Source organism: Zootoca vivipara, chromosome 7, assembly GCF_965207765.1.
Source record: "Zootoca vivipara chromosome 7, rZooViv2.hap1.1, whole genome shotgun sequence".
NCBI lineage: Eukaryota > Metazoa > Chordata > Lepidosauria > Squamata > Lacertidae > Zootoca > Zootoca vivipara.
In genome coordinates this window covers 26,275,811-26,293,678 of record NC_142590.1, presented here as the reverse complement: position 1 = coordinate 26,293,678, position 17,868 = coordinate 26,275,811, and the positions used below count along the sequence as shown (strand labels likewise).

General features: G+C 42.0%; 2 protein-coding genes across 2 annotated transcripts in view; both read right to left on the bottom strand.

Moving 5' to 3' along the window:
- Nucleotides 1-3,611, bottom strand: part of ZNHIT6 (zinc finger HIT-type containing 6) — a 40,438-nt gene extending 36,827 nt beyond the window's left edge. Inside the window, exons 1-3 of the mRNA XM_035123685.3 lie at nt 3,495-3,611; nt 206-271; nt 4-110 (exon numbers count right to left, since the gene is read on the bottom strand). Coding sequence (XP_034979576.1) covers nt 4-110; nt 206-271; nt 3,495-3,547 — 226 coding nt within the window. The 5' untranslated portion in view covers nt 3,548-3,611. The remainder of the gene's footprint in view (nt 1-3; nt 111-205; nt 272-3,494) is intronic.
- A 4,588-nt stretch (nt 3,612-8,199) lies between these two features.
- COL24A1 (collagen type XXIV alpha 1 chain) overlaps nt 8,200-17,868 on the bottom strand; it is a 156,895-nt gene continuing 147,226 nt past the window's right edge. The window contains exons 56-60 of the mRNA XM_035123684.3: nt 15,814-15,879; nt 14,124-14,292; nt 13,512-13,621; nt 11,597-11,812; nt 8,200-9,386 (exon numbers count right to left, since the gene is read on the bottom strand). Coding sequence (XP_034979575.3) covers nt 9,240-9,386; nt 11,597-11,812; nt 13,512-13,621; nt 14,124-14,292; nt 15,814-15,879 — 708 coding nt within the window. The 3' untranslated portion in view covers nt 8,200-9,239. The remainder of the gene's footprint in view (nt 9,387-11,596; nt 11,813-13,511; nt 13,622-14,123; nt 14,293-15,813; nt 15,880-17,868) is intronic.

The window sequence follows — 17,868 nt, the reverse complement described above, 5'->3', positions numbered from 1 at the left end:
TACCACTTAGAAGATTTAAATCACTGAACTCATTTATGGAAACGAATGCTGTCTTTTCTCTTACTCCGTTACAACTGAATGCAGTCTTATGTTTCTTCACACAAGCCAAACTGAAAGCACACAGAGAAAGCAAAGCAATGTTGTCACTCTCTTTTCAGTACACAAGAAAAATAAAAGCAAGGGGTGCCCATCAGTTTATATCTACCTGCATGAGTATTTCATACAACGGGGGCATCGATATTTTGCTTCTTCTGTATTGCAGATTTCACAACTGAAAGGAGAGAAAAATGAAGAGAGACATCTTTACGTTGGAACATGGGTGAGTGCTAAAACACCATTTTGAGAAAGTGTCCCTTCATGCTAATAAGCAGTAAAAGCAATAGATCTATTTGGTAAGTGTATGTATGTATGTATGTATGTATGTATGTATGTATGTATGTATGGGACGCGGGTGGCGCTGTGGTCTAAACTACAGAGCCTAGGGCTTGCTGATCAGAAGGTCAGCGGTTCGAATCCCCATGACGGGGTGAGCTCCCGTTGCTTGGTCCCTGCTCCTGCCAACCTAGCAGTTCAAAAGCACGTCAAAGTGCAAGGAGATAAATAGGTACTGCTCTGGTGGGAAGGTAAACGGCATTTCCATGCACTGCTCTGGTTCGCCAGAAGCGGCTTAGTCATGATGGCCACATGACCCAGAAGCTGTACGCCGGCTTCCTCGGCCAGTAAAATGAGATGAGCACTGCAATCCCAGAGTTGTCCGTGACTGGACCTAATGGTCAGGGGTCCCTTTACCTTTTATGTGTGTGTGTGTCTCCAGATGGCCCAGAACATCTCTCAATAACAAGGATTAAGTAGTATCGATATGCTTCCAGCAAAAGGCTCTGTGATACAGGCACAAGTAATATGAGTAGCTCAGAGCCTTCAGTCAGAAACAACAAAACATGAACTACCGTAACGCTCCTCTAATGAGCTGCCACTATTCTGAAAATGTTGGACAGGTATTTCTCCAACACCAAGCTTGCACTTGCTTTTTACTCAGGGTGGATTTGATTTAAATCAAACTGATTTAAATCACGATTTAAATCACGATTTAAATCACTAGTCAGTAAGGCTTGATTTAAATCATAGTTTTCTACATAAAGACTAATTCTTGCTGGTATAACTTTAATATGCAAGTAGATGAAGATTTTTAGAATAGCAACTTTTCATATTAGTTTTTTATCCCCAGTTTAATAGGTTAATCATTCATATTTGGACAACTTTACTGTTGTACTTAGGAAGGAGAAAAATAATCATTACCTTAATAATAACAATTTAAATAGATTTATTCAACTGAAACAATAACATTACAGCATATGTTATTTGCTTAAACAAACATCCATGTTTGTTAACTAATTTGGCTAAACAAAAACAATATATATATATTTTAAGAAACTTAGACTGTCAGCCCAGCCTACACATGAAAAACTTAAATACTGTCCACTCCAAACAATCAGAAACATATTGTTTCTATTCTATTCACTGAACTTCTTGAAACTTAGCACTGAAGGGGTTGTTTCTGTATTCATAGGTTTGTAGAACAATAGGATTAAGGTCTTTTTCTCAACTCTGTTCATGTTATAACATTTCTGCTGGGAAGAAGAGGCATGTGATCTCTGTTGAGTCAAATTCAGTTTTGAGAACTGCAAAAGTAAACCAAGCACCTGTGATAATATCTTGTAGGCAGAGAAACTGCCCAATAATCTTACAAAAACCTCTGAAAGAGCATGACATTGTGGATGGATTAATGGAATTTATTTACCCCAAAAATTAAACATATACAACCTTATTCTAATAATTAAAAAAACTAATCTTTATTTCATGATGGAATAACCTTTGGGTGGTAATATATTTTCCTCAAAAAGCATTTTATTTAAAAAAATCCAATTTAAATCAAAAAAATCGTTTTAAATCAAAAAAATCCGATTTAAATCAAAAAAATCCGATTTTTTTGATTTTTTTAAAAAAAATCATTGATTTTTATCCACCCTGTTTTTACTTGTCCTCTTCTATTCATTAGCAAGTAATCGTCCTGCCCTATGATGGATGATGGTAACATCTTAATAGCAGAGTCAGTGATTTTATATAAGAGTTCCTATTTTAGGGGGGGGGGAGTCTGACTGGAGCATTTGGGGAGAGAATGTGCCCAATCACAAGAAATACCTATGATCCAAAAAGTTCTTCACATACTCCCATCAGAGCAGAATGACCTTATTTACACACAGCCATCCCAACTTCTGGTTTAACTCCAGATGTTGTCATGTATCGGCATTTTTAGAAATTAAATTTGAAAGCTAGGTCAGACTGACCCAGGCTACAGTTTAACACAGTAAATTCGAGGAAATGGTTTACAGATCTGACAAAAGGCAACAGTGAACTAATAACTCTGGAACTTTGGTTTGGGGCTGCCATCCCCCCCCCCCTCCTGACAGGGTTTCTATGCCCTTTACAGCTAATCACTTAAGTGTCTTAGTTAATGCTGTCTACTTTATTGTACTCAATATGGAACAAGTAAAGACAAAATACACAAAAATCACGCATTGTTTGAGCATAGACCACCTCAGACGCACCCCAGGGCCTTGCGGGACTCGAGCCAATACAGCCTGGGTCTTCCCTCCACATGCCAGGCACTGGTGGCAGAGGGAGTCAGGCGCAGACAAGCCCTATACCCGCGATATACCTACCGCCAGGGGGAAATCCCATCACGCTCTGACCCTCAAACCGGTCCTGGGTGATGTACTGTTACATTGCCCAGGCCTATGTACAAATTTAATAAATAAGTAACAAATAAGGTGTTTTTTAAAAAAATCCATATTAAGAAAGGCATGGGCTATCTGGTATCCCTTTTAAAATAAGTTGCCCTGCCCCAAAGATAAGAGGAAGGCTAATTTAGACCCATATTATTTTCCGCAGAAGAAAACTTCTGGAAAACTACCATCCGCTGCCTGCAAGGACATCGCAACATATTGTCCCCATCCCCACATAATAAATAATATAATAAATTTATATATATATATATAATTTATTATATTATTTATTATACATACACACACATATTGTGTATGTATATACTGTGCATGTATGTATGTATGTATGTATGTGTATATATATATATGTAGATAGATAGATACTGTATGTATATATGTATGTGTGTATATATATACAGTATATATATAACGCCGCTCTTTAAATATTATCCTGTTAACTTTGCTCGCTTTCCCGTCCTTCCAGACACGTTTGCCGCGAGGAGCCCCCTGGCTTTGCGCGCGTGCCCCGCATCGCCTCCAGGGTGTGCGTGTGAATGTGTGGGCGCGTGTGTCGGACCCCCACCTCTTTCCCGCTTTCCTCCCGGCTTGAGCCTCCCCCCTCCCAAGCCAACCTAATAATAATAACTCGGGGGTAGGAGGGCAGTGGGGGAAGAGGCCAAGGAGACATTCCTCCCCACCTCACCCACACACCTTCGCAGCGACATCTTCCGCCTCGTGCTTCCTTCGGTCTCTGCCGCCGCCATGCTCAGCAAACGGACTGCCCGTCGAGTTGGCTCCCCTTCCTCTTTCTCGAAGTCCTAGACAGTCGCCTCGCCCCGGCGGTGCGCAGGGGAAAGGGAGGCTGCTGGCCCCTGGCGGGAGCTATGAGAAGTGCAGCGAAAAGGATGCCTTCGAGGTTGGGCGGTGGGAGGAGGAGGCAGGGAGTATCCTCGTTTGGGGATGCTGTGCGCAGTTTGGAGGAGCGCAGTCCCGCGCGCAGGAGGCTCCCCAAACTTTCCCCGTTTGAAAACGGCTGAGGGGAGCTTGGCGGACCGATTTGAATTGGTGTTTTGGGGGGTGTTCCCCTCCCTGCCCTTGCTAGGCAGTGCCTGGTTTGGGTTTGGGTTGTTTTAAAATTGTATTTTTTGTTGTTTTAACATTTCCCGCGGCTCCTCCTTTCATTTTTTTTTTTTTTTGGTCACACTTCGAATTCCATAGACGGTACAAAAAATGCAACAGAAGGAAAGCAGTTAAAACCTCAGCGTTAAAATATGGGTGGAAATGGGAGTGTTTTATTATGCATTTTGTGTTTTCATGTTGTGATTTTAGGTTCCATCTTCGGGGGAAGGGTGGTGTACAAGTTTAATAAGTAAAACGGTAATGCGGAACGGATGCACTGCATGGGCCGCCCGAATGAAGCTTATGGACCTCCGGCAGATTGTTCAGTTGGTTAGTTAAGAGGGTGGTTCTGATAACACCAACGTTGCAGGTTCGATCCCGTAGCTGCAAATTTCTTCATTGCAGGGGGTTGGACTAGAAAATCCTCAGGGTCCCTTTCAACTCTACAGACCACTATCTGGGGGCCTTATCTGGGAGTAAGTCCTGTTGGACCTTACGGAACTTTGCTCTTCTGAGCCGACGTGTGGGACTCCAGCATCCTTAGGCTTCCCTGCGTCAGGAAAATTCCTGACATTTTCTGGTTTCTGGGTGTAAAAATGGCATCCAGGGGGATTTTTGCCAATTTTTTGTTCCAAAAGCTTAAGGTTTCCCCAACAATTTGGGTTTCTTCCAAAAAAAAAAAAAAGCTCAGGAATTTTACTTTTTGAAATATGGCAACCCTAAGCATCCTATTGGGGCGGCACTGTGGTCTAAACCACTGAGCCTAGGGCTTGGCGATCGGAAGGTCGGCAGTTCGAATCCCCATGACGGGGTGAGCTCCCATTGCTCAGTCCCAGCTCCTGCCAACCTAGCAGTTCATAAGCACGTCAACGTGCAAGTAGATAAATAGGTACCGCTCCAGCGGGAAGGTAAACTGCATTTCTGTGCACTGCTGTTTCGCCAGAAGTGGCTTAGTCATGCTGGCCACATGACCCGGAAAAACTGTCTGCGGACAAACGTTGGCTCCCTCAGCCAGTAAAGCGAAATGAGGGCCGCAACCCGAGTCATTCACAACTGGACTTAACTGTCAGGGGTCCCTTTACCTTTAAGCATATTACTATTATTATTATTATTATTATTATTATTATTATTATTATTATTTTGTGGTGTTGGTGTTTATGTGTATTCTGCCTTTTCCCCTGACAGGTAAAATAGATCCTATTCCTTCAACTTGGCAAGCAAGTCCCATTCCACTTCTCAGGAGCTCTCCTAGTTAATGGCAGCAGATGGAAGGAGCCTCCCATCAAATACTGTCTGTGAGGTAATGTAGACCCCACTTTTCACTATATAGTGGCTTGAAGGAACTTCCCTTCCCCTGGCCTTTGTCTACAACCCACATCTGCTAAGGCTTCTTCACGTGTTATACAATTCCGGAAGGTAGAGATTAAAGGGGCAACCATGTGTAAAGGTGTAACAGATGAGCTGTGGCCTTCAGGGAGACATATTCTGAACTCCTCACCATAAGTGTACACTTGGGACTGTTTCTTATAAGTGGTAACCCTAACTATGGCTATGTAAGATATCTGAGATGTCCTTTGCAGCGTGAAAGAAGGAAGTGTTGCTAGCTACACAAAATTGTTTTGAGACAACAATCTCTCTGAGTAGTGCTCCCAGTGTATTCAGAATAATCTGTCCTGGGCTGCAAGCCTAAACACTCTTTCTAGTGAATAAGCCCCATTGAAGATACTTCTTCCAGATCTACTCTAAAAAATCCTAAAAACATATCCTACAACCATAAAAAAAACCAATTGTTTCTAGGCAAATCAAGGGATGCATAACCAGCAAGACTATGTGTGTACATGTGTTTTTAATATTCCTGATGCTTCCACCATGTATACACTCACACATCTACGCATACGAATGTGCAGAGTACCTGGAGAAGCTTAGGATATGAAAGGAAACCCCTCCTTTCTTTTCCTGCTTTCTCATTATACCCAGGATGGTTCATAACACGTAGCACAAGATGGCAGCCACTGTCTAGAATTTATAAGCCACCTCCTCTGCCATAGACACCTTTCTAGTCTCAGAAATTTAAAAAAGCTATACTGTTACTTACATTCCAGGTTCTTATGCAATATATTTTCTTTACAGCATTGGCCTTTCCTTTTGCTTCCAAACATATCCACAACTGAGCAACCTTTCGGCTTTGGCCCAGCCGCTTCATCAGCTCTGAATCTACTTGTACTTGTCTTCTGCTCTTCCTCAGTAGCATGCTGGACGCCTTCCGACCTGAGGGGCTCATCTTCCAGCGTCATAACTTTTATATGCCTGTTGTCTTTGTCCATTGAGTTTTCTTGCCAGGGATACTGGAGTGGCTTGCCACTTCCTGCTCCAGGTGGATCATGTTTAGTCTCCACTATGAGCTGTCCATCTTGGGTGGCCCTGCACAGCATAACTCAGGGGTCCTCAAACTAAGGCCTGGGGGCCAGATGCGGCCCAATCGCCTTCAAAATCTGGCCCCTGTTTGGATTCTGTTCTTAGACTGAGGTAAAGTTCACAAACCGGGACACTACTTCCAGTTTTGCGGCGTTCGTAAACCAAATCGTTTGTAAACAGGACTGATATTAAACCAAGGTACCACTGTACATATATAATGGTAGTAAATTTTCAGGATCTGTTGAAACAGAGAACTAGGCACTTATGTAGAAATCCTTAAACTCTTCAGCGGATAGAAATTACAATGCAGTATAAGCAAGCTACATTTTCCAAGTCATTTTACACTAGAATGATCCCTTTGATGAGACTCTCAAGTAACAGACTTGACCCTAGAGTTAGGGTTGTTTACAATGCAATCCTTTTTTTCTTTTTTGGACAGCAACTGACAAATTTATGAGGTGTTGGTTTGGGTGGATCTGTGAAACAGTGACACTTTACTTGTTTGCTTCCTAGCAGAAACATCTGCAATAATGATACTACTAACCAATGGATGAAGCATTAAAAACAAATGCAGTAGCTGTATTTTCAGATCCAGATGCATAAAAAAATATGAACCAGGTTCCAAACTCCATCTTTGCCGCTTAAATCACAACAAGTAAGAATGGTTTTAAACATCTGTGGGGTTTTTTTTTTGCTTCTGAACATTTAAGCCACAAAGCCCTATGTGTACGACTTTTTCTGTAGCCAACCCTTTACATCTCCTTTGTCAGATCTTACAATTGAAGCTATGGGAGTAGGGCTACATTAATGAGTTGACTAGCTTGCAGAACACCAAGTGAAGGCTTTCTGCTGCTGGTGGGCAGACTCGAGGTACCGTATATGCTTAGTAAGTTTTACCATTCCGATTCATGAAACTAGACGTCAAATCTTAGTCTTCATAGGATCTAAGAGTTGCAGGGCAGGGCAGGGCATCTTGTAATCTGGAAGAACTGCATAAATTATTTAATGCCTGTCCAAAAAGCATCCATCAGGTTTTAATGGTCATGTTGAGGAGATTTTAAAGAAGGTAATTGACAAGTATAAGCACCTAGCATAGGAAAACCAGATGGTGAGGAGTCAATAAATATCTACGAGGAACAGTTGAAATAGATTGGTACATTTAAGGCTTGCATAAGACTATTAAGCAAAAGATGGCACAGACTTGTTCTGTTTGCTCCAGAGGGAAGGACTGGAACGGATCCTGTTTAAAAACAAACACTTTCCCTCCCCAAATACAAGGAGTTGCAGATAATATTGGATTAAACCTTGTTGACAACAAAAATGAACTTTTTAAAGGGTAAGTTGCTAGACTGTTTCTGACAGTTTGATGGATAAAATATATTATGATTACAATTATAATTATGATTAGAATTCATATACCACCCTATACCCGGGGGTCTCAGGCGGTTCACAAAATAAAATCAAGATATAAAACCACAAAATTCCTAATAAAGATAAAAACAACAACCCAAGAAGTATCTCCCCCCAAAAAATATTTTTTTAAAGGGCATGGGCTGTAAATCAGATCACCAAAGGCTGGTTAAAAAGGAACGTGTTTGCCTGGTGCATAAAGGTGTATAATGAAGGCACCAGGTGAACTTCCCTGGGGTGAACATTCCACAGATGGGGAGCCACTGCAGAGGAGGCCTAATTCTCGTGTTGCCACCCTCCAGACCCCTTGAGGAGGAGGCACACAAAGGAGGGCCTCAGATGGTGACCACAAAGTCTGGGTCGGTTCCTTGAGGTATTGCGGTCTTGAGCCGCAAAATATTTGGGCTGAAATAAATATATATGTGAAACAGTATAATATTACTGGGATAGAATGCCCCAGAGGTTGAAGTAATTAAGATTATTATAATTTAATAGCAGCCATTTAAATATATGCTGTATTAACATTTTCAACAAGTTACAAAATATTTACACAATACATCATTGTAGATGGCCCTTGATAGATAAAATCTTTAACTGCAGTCCAAAAACTTCTTAAAAGACTACTGTGTTTAGTCCTCCTACAACTACAAAATCCTGATCTTCTTATAAGCACCAGATACTGTTCTGCCTCATGTACCATTTCCATGTCTACAGACAGAAAACATTTTAAACAAGGTTTTCACATAAATAATGTTTTCACTCATAATGAAGTATGTGACCAAATATTTTTTTAAAGACACAATTTTACAATGAATGCAACCAGCACATACAGTCTGAAAAAAGTAATAAAAAAACAGGACCCAAATAATCTTGACCAAGGCCACAAAGACTTTTTGAGTTGTACGGAAAGCACCAGGCAACACAAACAGGAAACACATAAGAGGTAGTGTATCATCTGTTAAGATGTCTGTGTCCACAGAGGACTGTAATACAACTTAAGTGTTTAAGGGAACGATTTGTTTTACGGTGGCATAACTCATTGTCATACAATTATAATACAAGCTATTGCACATTTGGGAGCATTAGCCAGAGTTGCTCCTAATCCTGCATGCCTCTATCTTTCCTTAAGGTGTCCCGGGACAATGCTGTTACGAAGGTTAAAAAACACTGGGTTTTCTGAAGAATTTCCAGATATATGTAGTGTTTTCAGTTCCAGCGAATAATATAAAAAGCACCAATGGAAACTTAAATACTTTATTAAGGTTGTCAAGTTCTCTCTCTCTTCTTCTTCTTCTTCTTCTTCTTCTTCTTCTTCTTCTTCTTCTTCTTCTTCTTCTTCTTCTTCTTCTTTATTTAAGAGCAATATCTCCTTCTTAGGAGGAAGTCTTTTTCTTCCTGAGATTCGTTTAGAAAGCACCAACATTTTTCTTTATATTTCTTCTGCAGTTTTGTTTTTTTAAAACCACTACTTGCAGCAGTTCCATGTTGAGAAACTCCACTCCATTTAGAAGTCTAGAGAAAACACACCGGGCCACTTTCTATGTAGCGCTGTTGTCCTTGTTTGAGATGAGGAAATTTCTGCACTTGAACAACTGGAAGCTGAGTGGTGTCTTGAGTGTGAAAAAGGAACTGGGTTTTATGCCAGCTGCCATCTTGAATCTGCAATGCATATAACAAGAGTGTTAATTAACACACATTAACAATCAGCCCCTATGCTGTTGTTTTTTTAGTATTTCCTAGGCCTTTGAGAGAAAAGCAGCAATAACAAAGGACAATTATTTATTCATTACACTTGGTCTTGTACAGTGGTACCTCGGTTTACAAACACAATTGGTTCCGGAAGTCTGTACTTAACCTGAAGCGAACTTTCCCATTGAAAGTAATGGAAAGTGGATTATCTGTTCCAGATGGGTCCACGGAGTACTCAACCTGAAGTGTACTTAACCCGAGGTATGAGTGTAATTGGTTCCGGAAGTCCATACTTAACCTGAAGCGTACTTAACCTGAAGCGAACTTTCCCAATGAAAGTAATGGAAAGTGGATCAATCCATTCCAGACAGGTCCGCGGAGTACTTAAACTGAAAATACTCAAACCGAGGTGTACTTAAACTGAGGTATGACTGTATATTAATGTGTTCAGGATTTGGTACATTATTTTATGCCATGGGTAGGCAACCTAAGGCCTGGGAGCCAGATCTGGCCCAATCGCTTTCTAAATCTGGCCTGCGGACGGTCCAGGAATCAGCGTGTTTTTACATGAGTAGAATGTGTGTTTTTATTTAAAATGCATCTCTGGGTTATTTGTGCGGCATAGGAACTTGTTCATTTTTCTTCTTCTTCAAAATATAGTCCGGCCCCCCACAAGGTCTGAGGGACAGTGGACCAGGCCCCTGCTGAAAAAGTTTGCTGACCCCTGTTTTATGCTTTCTTAATGTTATGTGAAAACAGCACCATGGAGCTACATCTTAGTACACACTTCAGGATTGATAACGTTTGAATCAAAGCCTTGTGCTATATATATATTTTTGTTTTTGCCCAACCAGTCAAAGATGTGAGCACAGTGGAAGCCATTGAAAAGTGAAATCCCCGCAGATAGGCACCTGTGAGATTCTGTAGGAATCTCTTTCTTGCAGAAAGAGTTAAAGATTTCAAAGAATCTCACAGAAAAACTGCACTTTTCAGTAACTTCACAGCACCACCTTTATCATATATCATATTTCCAGCCTGCATTCGCCACAGTTTCATAAAGAGCCAGTGTGTTTTAGTGGATAGTTTGGGGAACTGCAGAAATCTGTTTTCAGATTCCTTTGTACTTACTAAATTTATTGACACTGGACTAACATATTATCATTCAATCCCACCTCACAGAGCTATTATGGGATGTCCTTGTGTATACTAACCTGAGCTGTTTGGCGGAAGGGTAGGATATAAATATAGTACATAAAATGTTTAATAGCTGTGAGTGGAAAACTAACCAAATGGAAAATGCTGATTTGATAGCATTTTAGCACCTACTTTGCACAGCTTCCAGTTCTTTAAGGGCTTGTCATGCTGACATTTATTCTGCTCTTTGAGGTTAGGGAGAGCAAATGATGACAAGACCAGATCATGTGTAAATGGATACTTATTGGCTTTCTCAAATAAAAAACATGGAAGTATTTGGATTGCAACATCTTGTTCATAAACCAGAGGCAATCCAATAGCGACTGGGAGGGGAAAGGAGCTCCTTCAAGTTTTCATCAAATAGTCCGAAACATTCTGACTTTTTGAGTTCTGTCTTTCGTTTAGGACAGTGTTTCCCAAACTTGAGTCGCCCAACTGTTTTTGGACTACAACTCCCATCATCCCTAGCGAGCAGGACCAGTGGTCAGGGTTGATGGGAATTGTAGTCCAAAACAGCTGGAGACCCAAAACAGAGGGATTTGTGGCACTTGTGCACTGTTGCAGAAGGGATCATGGCGCCCACACACCCCTTTATCATCCTGTGAAACACTACTGCTTTCTCCCAAGCAGAGGCTTCTAAATACAGCTTGATAGGAATGTTGTAACCTGCCCAGTGAGTAATTAAGAACACCAAGGCTAACAACTCCGTGGTTACATGGAGTCTGATGCTAAGTGACGGGGAAAGAAAGCACTACAGCTGCTTGCAGCTTTTGGACAGATGTACATTTGGATTTTGCATGAGTGCTAGGTGTGCCTCTGTGTTAGTATCTTTAAGAAATAAGAATCACTGTAAAATCTTAAGTAAAATCTTAAATGTTAACAGTAGTGGGTAAAGTAAATGTCCAGAATTTCAACTCTCATCTGTATTAATTCAAACCAAACACTACTTCCACTGCAAATTTTAACAATGCAAGCAGATGGCTTACCATGCATTCATCCAGAAGCACTTTTGGTTCAAGTGGAGCATTTGCTTCAAACATTTGGCCATTCCATCCTTTGAAGCTGACAGAGGGCCTCTGGGCACGCAGGTCACTGGTTCCCCACACCGGGGTGTTTAGACAGTGGACTGTGATGGTATGGATTGCTTCTGAACTCAGCAAATGAAGGAAGTTCATCTGCACTTTTCCGGTGCCAAACTCCAACTGTTTTAACAAAAACACACGTTAGTGCGGAAAGTCAGATTGCACTTTAGAGCCACAAAAGCACGGTGATCCCATGCAATTTAGGCATACCTTTACAAAGGCTCCATAAACATTTCTTTCCACCGGTATAACAAACTATTGACATTTAATCTGCTAATGTAAACTATTTAGACAAAACGTGCATACCGCTCTCCGCAGAAATATGTCCTCCTTACTTGCACGATATAAATATGAGTAGGAAAATGACAGCGTACAGTTCATAATGTTAATGGGGGGGGGGGGGAGAAGACGGCATTCTTTGAAGCAATGCCTGCTCTTCCATATGTCACTCCCATAGGACACTTTGCTAGTGTTTTCCAATGTTTCTTCAGCTGTGTACAACATGGTCTTTTACATTAGTCTATGTCCCAGGGTGTAACAGCATTTTAAGGCACTCCTGTTCTTGTTTTTTCAAATTTTCCATTAAATCCACCAAACGTTCTGGGAGCCAGGGTGCGGTGCCACATCAAACAACAAAAATTACTGCGTGATAACTGTCATTTTATCAATAAGTAAAGAGTTTTGTCTTGAGAATTCAAATTAACCACTTGCATTTCAATGCTACGATTGCTGGAGACGACAGTAAGTGGAGCTTACTATCAGGCAGTCACTCAGAAATACTTATTTTTTTATTTTTGGACATTCATGACCGGACTAACATTTCACTGCAGCTGCATATGACATTAGCCTAAGAGTTCACTGTTGATTGCAAAGGTTACTCCCCACCAGCTTCCTCCCCTCCACCTTGGCTAATGTTCTGAACCTGATTTATCTTGCAAACATGAGCCTGCAACCCTGTATGGAGAAAAGTAGCTGACGGGGGAAGGTTAAGCATACATTTCTCCTGCCCCTTCTCCGGTGTAAAGCACCCTCTTTTGGGGACGGGCTGTAGCTCAGTCGTACAGCATCTGCCTTGAATGCAGAAGAGCCCAAGTTCAGTTCCTAGCATCTCTCGATAGGGGTGAAGGAGACATACTGCCTGAACCCCTGGAAAGCTGCCTGCCAGTCAGTGCAGACAATAATACTGAGCAAGCAGAACCAATGGTCTGACTCTGCACGGCAGCTTCCTATGTATATATTGTCAGCATGTCCAGGAGGGTGCCTACTAGCTTCTCGAGCATTCTTCAGCCTGAACGTCACAGTGGCTGGTGATGTGAAGCACCAGCACACTTTAGGGACCCGCAGAGGCTTGCGCAGTTGCGTGACAGACTCAGTAGCACAGCATTTGGCTAAGCTAGTTTATTTACATATACACAGACTCGGAGCTCTTCATTATGGCTCCCTCTCTCTAGCATTACAGGCAGTAAAGAGAATGAACAAAGGAACAACAGTCCCACTTAGGAACACAGTAAGACAAACATCCTGTCTACGTCACATCCACTCTGTGGAATGAAAACACATACAGTCATATGATATACAATAAACCTATGACTGCAGACGGGGACGGGGAATGAATCTCCCAACATATATTGCAAATATTCACTGGCCCTAATGTGGAGTTGAAGTTAACAGATTTTCAGAAAACTATCTAATCCAGTGCTAACAAAGACTCTCAAGGTATTTCCCTGTTCTTAGGTGCATACAGTGAGGTTACATTAAAAAAGGCATAAATAGAATCCAGAAGACTGTAATGTGGGTCTTTCAGAAGAGAACAATATACCTTAGTTATAGAGACAGGTGATAAGCATGTCTGGCCACCAGCGCTGAAGTTGCAGAAAACCTCAATGGCATCAGAAGGACACCCAATATTCGGATCAATCCAGTATTTTCCTATCAATTGGGGAAGGCAGAAAAATTAGAAAAGAAAATAGAATTTTCCAGCCTTATGTTTCCAGTTTCCAAGATGGGGAGGGAGGGGAAAAAATAGATGCGAGTTTAGGCTCAAATATGTTCAACAGAGAAATCCAGAAGTGGGAAAAGGTGTGACAAAGTGTTTTACAAGGTTTCATCTCCTTTTTAAAGTTGGCTCCACAGTGACAACAGCCAAAGGGTTGTACAATCATCTTGTGAGAGAAGCGAGAGTAACCTTTCTCTTGGTGATATGTTTATGTTAGCTGAATTCTGCAGCAGCAATAGGAGATTCAAGAGAACACTCAAGGAATATGAGAGCCATGTTGCAGGGGCTGTGACCTTCCAACCTAGAAACAGTACCAAAAGTGCCCAGATAGCTGAATTGAACCCAAAACCAACTGCACTGTAGATTGTGTACGGTTGCTACAGATATGATTAGGATTCATTTCAGAGCAATTAATAACAATGGGGGGCGACTTACCATCAGACACCTTACGTTCACAGTTAAGCAAATCCCTGCAGATACGTGCTGGGTTATCTCGAGTTCCCAGAGGGTTCTTAATACTGTGCAGTAAATTGCTAAGGTAATGTAATGTTTTGAATATCTCGGCACTGTGATCCAGTAATGTTACTTCAGTGTTTTGGTAGCTCTGCCAAGGGGAAAAAAAACCAACAGTTGACATTTTATGGCATCACCAAAAAATGCCTTAGTACTGAGACATGGCCAAATGGCAAACTGGCAACGTATTCATGAGAGATACTGAAAGTTACAAAAGATAAGTAATAAAGAGGGAATTTAATTTTTTAAGTGAAAGTGATTCATATATGCAGAAAATCTACACATGCTACCCCCCCAATCCAAACAAGTATACCCCAATGACATTTTTGTCTTCGAAAGACAGAATAGCTAATCACTGTTCTAAGGCAATAGCATGAGATCCTTCCCATACATAATGGCGCATGGAAGGAAACAAGAGATTGGATGCTGCTGCTGCAGTAAATAGGAATACAGTGGTACCTCGGTTTATGAACACAATTGGTTCTGGAAGTATGTTCATAAACTGAAGCGTTCATAAACTGAAGCGAACTTTCCCATTGAAAGCAATGGAAAGTGGATTAATCCGTTCCAGACGGGTCCACGGAGTACTCAACCTGAAGCATACTTAACCCGAAGCATGGGTGTAATTGGTTCTGGAAGTCTGTTCGTAAACTGAAGCGTTCATAAACTGAAGCGAACTTTCCCATTGAAAGTAATGGAAAGTGAATTAATCCGTTCCAGGTGGGTCCACGGTGTTCGTAAACCGAAAATTCGTAAACCGAGGTGTTCATAAACCGAGGTTCCACTGTACTGCTTTTCCTTTTAAGGAAAAGAATAATAACAATAATAATGCAGATTTGCATTCCTATCCTAGAGAGGGTAATAAGAATTGTGAAATGAAGAAGGGAAAGAAACCACCACTTCTTCAAAGGTTAGATGGGTGCTTTGTCCCTTAAAGTAGGTTGGATTTTTTTAAAACAAACAAACAAACAAACAAACCTTTAAAAAAACAAAAACATCAAATGGCTCAGGGGTTGAGATATTTATTTAACTATTCCACACAGCGATCGTAATGGTGGTGGACGTGTTTGGAAGAACAGCGTTCCCCAAAATCTGAACCTTGGGGGTCTGATTTCTGACAAATTGGGAACTCTCTGCAGAAGAACATCATTTCAGCCCCCCCCCACAACGAAGACTGACCCCCACAAGCACATTTATTACACGAACGGCAGCGATGAAACAACCTCTGATGGAGTGGTAAGGTCCAAAGACAAACCATCAGTACATTTTATAAAATACGCTTTGCACTGTGTGCGTACCTATCTCAAGTTGCAGCCTCACAAAAAACCACAATACTTCATTCATATAATGTGTTTCCAATTAAGCAGACCACTATTGCACAACGTTCTGAGCATTTAGGTCAGAGGTCTCAGCTACAAAACTTATTCTCTATACCCTGCAGAGTTTATATGAATAGTTTTCCCCTCATTATTCCTGCCCCTGCTAAGTAGTATGATATTTGTAAATGTGTGGTAAATTAAATATTTGTGAAGACATACATACAGCTTATCAGTGAAGTGACTTTATAACATGTATACATAATGTGAGAAGCTAAACATGCAAATATTTTTACCTCCATCTGCAATGCAGCATTGGATTCAATCAAGGCTTGAATAGCAGCACTGATGTCAACCTGCTTCTGTATATAATCAAACATTTTAATATCAGCAGCATAACAAACAAACCAGAACATCAAAAATTAATTACGCACATTTTTAGGCTCCTGCCACATAATTAAAATACGTACTGCCAAAGAGTATTAATATTGCTGTTGTTGTAAAAGGGATTATTATTATGACCGGAATGCAATTGAAATTAAAAAGAGTTTGGAACGCAGGAATAAAGAAAATGATCAAACCAACAAATCTAGCATGTGGGGGGGGGGACTTTATCTAAATTATATAATTTGGTATTTGAACGATTGGTATTAATAATTGTATTATAAATTGGTATTGTTGTAATGAGGCTATTATTTGACTGTAATTGAAAACTAATTAAAAATATTATAAAAAAGAGATGGCTTTTTTGGGAGTGAGGAGAGTGTGCTAATTTTACTACAATCTTCCAGGCTTGCTTGCAATTCCTACAATTGCCATTTCTATGCTTCAAGGTAGTTTGTGCCTTGTAATGCAGGGGGCTGCCATAAATCACACGTTAAGGCTTGTGGTGAAGTTGTGACTGAGGGCTGGTGGATACTGGTTAAAAAGAACAAAATGTGGCAAGGAAGGGAGAAGGGTTTTTTAAAAGCGTGAAATACTTCGGGTGGCACACTTCCGTAATACTCGGAGTAGATGCAATGGACTGAAGTCAGCCATGATCTACCCTTAGCATGCATTAGCATGATACTGCCTTTTAGGAAGGATCCCTAGGAACAGCATGATGTGTAATATTTTACAAAGACTCAAGATATACATTATACACAGAACATGAACCAAGTGAAAGGCAAACCTTTCCATGCCCTGATGCAGCTCAAGGCTGCAATCCTAATGCACACTTTCATGGGAAGTAAACATGCCTAGGAGTAAAAAGGTAAAAGACCGCTGGGTGGTTAAGTCCAGTCAAAGACGACTATGGGGTTGTGGCGCTCATCTCGCTTTCAGGCTGAGGGAGCCGGCGTTTATTCACAGACAGCTTTCTGGGTCATGTGGCCAGCATGACTGGCACAATGGAACACCTTGACGGAAGCCAGAGCACACGGAAAGGCCATTTACCTTCCCGCCACAGTGGGACTCCAGGGGTCAGCAACCGAAGGCCCATGGGCTGGAAGCGGCCTGCGGAGGTCGTTTGACCGGCCCACAAGCTGCCCCCGAACTGCCTGCTCGTGTGCTGCGCTAAACCGGCGCATGATATGGGGACTCGCTTCCGTGGTGCCAGAAATTGCAACTGCGCATGCGCAGACACCGAGAATAATGTCTGCCCAGATGCAGATGCCGAAAATCGTGGGCGCGTGATCTGGCCCACAGAGGGATCTCTGTGGGACCGATCCATCCCAGGCAAGATAAACCTTGCTGACCCCTGATCTACTCACACTCACATGCTTTCGAACTGCTAGGTTGGCAGGAGCTAGGGCAGAGCAACAGGAGCTCACTCTGTCGCGGGGATTCAAATCACCAACCTTCTGACTGGCAAGCCCAAGAGCAGGGGCCGGCAAGGTTTACCTGGCCTGGGTGGTTCACTCCAGCGGAGATCCCCCCGTGGCTGGATTGCGTGTGCGTGTGAGTGCGCGCACCCACAATTTCCAGCATCTGCGCAGACGCGATTTCCGGAGCCGCAAAAGCGAATCCCCACACCATGCTGCTTTAGTGCAGTGTGCGGGGACCCACCGAGCGGACGGCTCAGTTCGGGGGCAGCTCATGGGCCAGTTAAACAACCCCCGTGGGCCGCTTGTGGCCCATGGGCCTTAGGTTGTCTACCCTTGCCCAAGAGGCTCAGTGGTTTAGACCACAGCGCCACCCGCGTCCCACTACACTGCATTGCCCCTGCTCAGTGGGGAGAGTCCTCCAGAATCTCCTCCTAGGCATGCTTCATTGAAAGGGGTGGTGGCTGGGCAAGAGTACTCTTGTCCACTTCCCATTCATTGTTCTTATTATTTATTAAATTTGTATACCGCCCTTCATCCGAAGATCAC